We start from the raw sequence: 6,000 nt of genomic DNA, 5'->3' as shown, positions 1-6,000 counted from the left end.
CTGCGTTTTGTGTACTGATTTTGGGGTGTTAACCTAACATACAAACCTGTGCGAATTTCGCATCGCATCAGTGTGAACCCAGGCTTAATACTGCTTCTGGTTTACAAAAAAGTCTATATATAAATAGTGATATACGAAAGAATAACTACAATCCTGTGAGTGGTGATTTATTTATTTCTTTTGTAACTGGCCAAAGCTGCTGCAGTGAGGGTAACTCAGTCATTACTGTAAACAAATTGTTGAGTAGAATACATTATTCCAAGTCTGCAACTTAATCCAACTTTCTGATCTCAAAGTCCTTTTTTTCGCCAGTTTGAAGTGCAAGATCTCCTTCACCACTTCCAGAGTCACTTGCTTAAGGGTAATTACCTGTGAGAATAACGAAGTGCTGTTATTTCAAATGCCTCTTACACTTAAAGCTGTTGAGAAACAAAATATACAATCTATTTATTCACGGTGTTGATTATGAATAAGGTGTAATTGAGTCCTACAAGCCAATAACTGTAAGCAATGGTTGTTTGGTTTATCTAGAAGTTTAGTATCATGAAGAATTATTGTGAAACTGACAATGTAAGTGCAATTCAGGTTTTCTTAGACTTATAATGTACATAACTGCTTGCACATAGGGGCTTTACAGAGGAGCCTTCCGGGAACCTGGTGGCATGGAAGGAGGTGCCTCTGGGAACAAAAGATTAGATACATTAAGTAAAGTTCCTTTTTCATTGTACTCTAGGCAAAAATGAGCATTTAATGATTGCAGTGTTGGTAAGGGCTTGTTCACATTTGATTAAATTTCTAACTTTTACTAAACACTCCTATAGCTTTAGTATAGGCCTTAGACAGGCATTAATGAGTTTTAGTATGGGAATTAGACAGGTAGTAATGAGCTTTAGTATGGGCGTTAGACATGCGTTAATGAGCTTTAGACTGGGCGTGGGAGTTAGACAGGCATTAATGAGCTTTAGTGTGGGCGTTAGGCATTAATGAGCTTTAGTATGGGCGCTAGACAGGCAGTAATGAGCTTTAGTGTGGGTGTTAGACATGCAATAATGCACTTTAGTGTAGGCATTAGACAGGCATTAATGAGCTTCAGTATAGGCGTTAGACAGGCATTAATGAGCTTTAGTATAGACCTTAGACAGGCGGTAATGAGCTTTAGTATGGGCGTTAGACAGGCGTTAATGAGCTTTAGTATGGGCGTTAGACATGCGTTAATGAGCTTTAATGTGGGCTTTAGACAGGCGGTAATGAGCTTTAGTGTGGGTGTTAGACAGGTGTTAATGAGCTTTAGTGTGAACATTAGACACGCATTAATGAGCTTTAGTGTGGGCGTTAGACAGGCGTTAATGAGCTTTAGTGTGGGCGTTAGACAGACGGTAATGACCTTTAGTGTGGGCGTTAGACAGGCGGTAATGAGCTTTAATGTGAGCGTTAGACAGGCGGTAATGAGCTTTAGTGTGGGCGTTAGACAGGCGGTAATGAGCTTTAGTGTGGGCGTTAGACAGGCAGTAAAGACAGGCGTAAATGAGCTTTACTATGGGCGCCAGACAGGCGTTAATGAGCTTTAGTGTGGCCGTTAGAGAGGCGTTAATGAGCTTTACTATGGGCGTCAGACAGGCGTTAATGAGCTTTAATGTGGGCGTTAGACAGGCGGTAATGAGTTTAGTGTGGGCGTTAGACAGGCGGTTAATGAGCTTTAGTGTGGGCGTTAGACAGGCGGTAATGAGCTTTAGTGTGGCCATTAGACAGGCGGTAGTGAGCTTTAGTGTGGGCGTTAGACAGGCGGTAATGAGCTTTAGTGTGGGCTTTAGGAGGTAAAGACAGGCGGTAATGAGCTTTAGTGTGGGCATTAGACAGGCGGTAATGAGCTTTAGTGTGGGCTTTAGGAGATAAAAACAGGCGGTAATGAGCTTTAGTGTGGGCATTAGACAGGCGGTAATGAGCTTTAGTGTGGGCCTTAGACAGGTGTTAATGAGCTTTAGTGTGGGCGTTAGACAGGTGTTAATGAGCTTTAGTGTGGGCGTTAGACAGGCGGTAGTGAGCTTTAGGCTACGTTCACACTAGCCTTGTGTGCAGGCGGCAGAGAGGCGTTTGGGAAGCGTTTTTACCGCTTCCCAAACGCCTCTGCCAATTCTGCACATTACAGCACATGGTGCTGTTCTAACGGGAGCGTTTGCGTCGTGTCGCGTTGTGTCGCGGCAAAACGGACGCCTCTGGACGAGTCAGGAGGCTTTGAAGCCTCCTATTCTCGTCTATGGTGCAGCTCCGCAAACGCCCGGCCGGCGTTTGCGCTGCTGTTGCGACGCGGTTGTGGGGCGTTTGCGGAGCGGTAACACCACTCAAACTGCATTGTAGGCGTTTGTGGGGCGTTATTAACGCTCGGCAAACGCCTAGCAACCGCCGCTAAACCGCGCATGCGGCGTTTGCGGAGCGTTTGCAGAGCGTTAATAATGCTCCGCAAACGCCGGACCAACGCTTGCCAAACGCTATAGGGGCGTTTGGCAAGCGTTGGCAAAACAACCTAGTGTGAACGAGCCCTTAGTGTGGGCGTTAGGCGTTAATGAGCTTTAGTGTGGTTGTTAGACAGGCGTTAATGAGCTTTAGTGTGGGCATTAGGCATTAATGAGTTTTAGTATGGACATCAGACAGGTGTTAATGAGTTTTAGTATGGGTGTCAGACAGGTGTTAATGAGCTTTAGTATGGGCGTTAGACAGACAGTAAGGAGCTTTAGTGTGGGCATTATAGAGGCGTTAATGACCTTTACTGTGGGCTTCAGACAGGCGTTAATGAGCTTTAGTATGTAGGTTAGACTGGCATTAATGAGCTTTAGTATGGGCGTTAGACTGGCTTTTTACAAGTGCAGTTTTGAAGCGTTTTACAAGTGTTTAAACACCACACCACAAACAAAATAAACTGTATTGTTATTAACACACCACAACTGCACCGCAAATGGCTTGCAAACGCCTCTCAGCATATTTGAACAGCATATCCATAGACTTGAATCTGAGGCTTTGAAAGGCTTCAAACTCCTCCTGATTCGACATGAAGTTTCAATTTTGAAGTGACACGACACTAATGCTTCATGTTATGATAATGTGAACAGCACTGTGTGCTGCCCATAGTATCATTTGCATAGGCGTTTGATGAGCGGTAAAAACACCCCTCAAACACCTGCTTTCAATGCCAGTGTGAGCTAGGCCTAAGGGTATTTAATATTTTTTTTTACGTAGAGTTCAGTTTTAAAAGAACTCTTCTCCAGTTTTAGCACATTTTTCTTATTATGTCCATATTTTGAAGTAACTTACAGCATTCACAACTTTCATCAAACACAAGGCCAGTAGAGCAGTATTGTTTGTATGTAATTCCATTTGCACAGTTCCAGAAAGCATTCCTGTCACCAGCTACAGGGTACAGACCACTGGCTTTTCCAGCACAGAATTCTTTCTGAGTCTTGGCTGGATGAATGGGAGGATAGTTGCCTGAAAGCGTAAAATGCAGGTTTTTATATAACAATGAATTAAGTCTTCTACACAATAGTTTATTATATGCATCAACAGTTTTTGTTAAAAAAAAAAAAAGCTGCATCTTAAATAACAGAGTTAGGTGAGTATAAGTCCTAATGGACACTGGATGTTTTTACAGAGGCTGTGTTTGGCTTTTGGAGTTTTTTTCTACAGCCAGTAAACTTCCCAGCATGTTATCCTATGTGTCCATGCACACATACGCTGTAATCAGTGTTTCTTGGCTGAGGTACTTTTTGGCTGGAAAAAAAACCCAGAATTAGTGGCTTTCTAGAAAAGTTTTTTAGCTGTAAAAATCCTTTAACGCTGAAAAACACAGCAAAACGCAGTAAAATGCAGCAAACCAGCATTTTTGGATTTTTTTTAGCAAAAAAATAATTTTTTTGGTAAAAAAAACTCCACTAAACGCTAATGCAAAAACGCTGAAAAAACTCACGTTTTCAAAGTGATTTTACACAGCTAACGTTACCGGCATTTTTAGAACGCCCAGTGTGCATGGAGCTTTAAGGAGTTTCTTAAACACTTTAATACTCAACACTTCCACCCCCTTCCTGTCCAGGCCAATTTTCAGCTTTCAGCGTTGTCGCACTTTATATGACAATTGCAAGGTCATGCAACACTGTACCTGCGCTTTTCTTTGTTATAAAATGTTACAAATAAATAATCTTCTTCATAAAAATGTATTCTTCTATGTTTGTTTGGTGAAAATAACCCAAATGGTGTATATTGTTTTGTCTGTAGGAAAGTTATAGAGTCCACAAACTTTGGTACATATATCTGAAAATCAATCAATCTTGATGTACTGACGGCCTATCTAATTTCTTGAGGCCCAAAAATTTCAGGACAGTACAAATACTCCCTAAATGACCTCTTTCTGAAAAATAGACAGTCCAAGGTATTTAGTAAGAGGCATGGCAAGTTTTTGAAGTTGTAATTTTTTTGGAAAATGAAGAAATTAAAAAAAAAAATCACAATTTTTTTTTTTTAATATACAGACTGTCACCAGTGCAGAACAGCGTCATCATATAACTGGCGTGGCAGTGATCAGGAACACTGATTAGTGACAGTTTGAAAAAAAATGTTATTACATTTTTTTTACAATTTGTTTTTACACACTGTGACCAGATACAGTGTTACCAAAGTACTGGGGAAGTGATCAGGATTTTTTTTATACCATATGATTGCTTATACCACTGAATTTCACTGGTATAAGCAACCATTTTTACTGAATGAAGTTGATTCATTCAGTGTGTATCGTTGTGATTAGCCGCAGCTAATCACATGGTATAGATGTGCTGCGATTGGCCCTTGTTGTACCATGTGATCACTGTGACCAATCAAAGCTAGCAACACAACTGTACACAATGAATGGCATGAATCAAAGCCATTTATTGTTTACAATTGTCATGTGATCTGCTGTGATTGGTCATAGTGATCACAAAGTACTGGCAGAAGCCAAGTATGGTGATTTGTCATCAGCTGTGTCTAGCGGACACAGCCGGTAACATATCATGCTTCAGTGCAGCATGTTCCAGGAGGATGTCCTATGATGTCCACCCAGAATGACGAAAGTCCCACCCGGCCGTCATTTTACAATAGGCTGGGCAGAAAGTGGTTAAGGTATTTAATGTTTATCTTATGTGTTTTTCAGTCTTGAAATGGACAAACAACAAACTCCCATTATGATTTTAAGAAAGAAGTCATTGTATCAACAGCTGAAAAAATTAGTCCTTCTATGTAAGCATGCATTCACACCTAGTACAGTATGTGCTTATAAATTTTTTTGTGTTTTTGAGCATTTTTGCAAGCATATGAGTTTTTTTCTTTTGTATTTTGCAATTGTTTTTGCACATGTATACATGCTCCTTGGTGGGAGGAGAGGCAGATGAGAGCAGAGGAAAACAGTTGTTCAGGCATAAAAACACAAGCAAAACCAGATGAACTTGCCTATGTCTTACAGGGGCTTCCATTGTAACCTATGGGGCCAAAAACACAAAACACAACTCCATGCTTTGGGCATCCTGTTTTGTTCCACAAAGTGATAAAGTGTGAACAGCCTGTATTGTATTGCCCAGGTGTGAATGGGCCTAAAAAATTACCATGCTATCAAACCTTTTGCCAAAGGTGGTGTTAGACAATTGTAGAAATGATTTTAAACATAACATAACTTCCTTTCTTACAATACATGTCATCACTGGCAACAGATCCATCATTACTAAAAGGTGTTTGATCCTGAGAATTTATTTGTCTGTCAGTGATGGGTTCATAAAGGATTTTTTCCCTATTGCAAGCATACATCTCCAGCAGCCCCATTGGGCTTTTGATATTCTGGATCAAGGAAGCTAGACTGTACTAAAGTGCATTTAGGCTGAACTTGTTTTCTTCTGATTTATAGGGAGATACAGTATATCAACAATTGTTTTCTTTAACCTCACTTCCTAACTTACTCTATTAAAGTGGTTCTAAAGTCTACTGTTT

General features: G+C 40.7%; 1 protein-coding gene across 1 annotated transcript in view; it reads right to left on the bottom strand.

Moving 5' to 3' along the window:
- Positions 1-271: 271 nt before the first annotated feature.
- LOC149459394 (uncharacterized) overlaps positions 272-6,000 on the bottom strand; it is a 51,967-nt gene continuing 46,238 nt past the window's right edge. The window contains 2 exon segments of the mRNA XM_089681112.1: positions 272-369; positions 3,307-3,480. Coding sequence (XP_089537238.1) covers positions 272-369; positions 3,307-3,480 — 272 coding nt within the window.

This window comes from Staurois parvus, unplaced genomic scaffold (genome assembly GCF_062004578.1).
Source record: "Staurois parvus isolate SC_StPar_1 unplaced genomic scaffold, SC_StPar_1.0 ptg000261l, whole genome shotgun sequence".
NCBI classification, from domain to species: domain Eukaryota; kingdom Metazoa; phylum Chordata; class Amphibia; order Anura; family Ranidae; genus Staurois; species Staurois parvus.
This window is presented reverse-complemented; position numbering and strand designations above follow the sequence as displayed.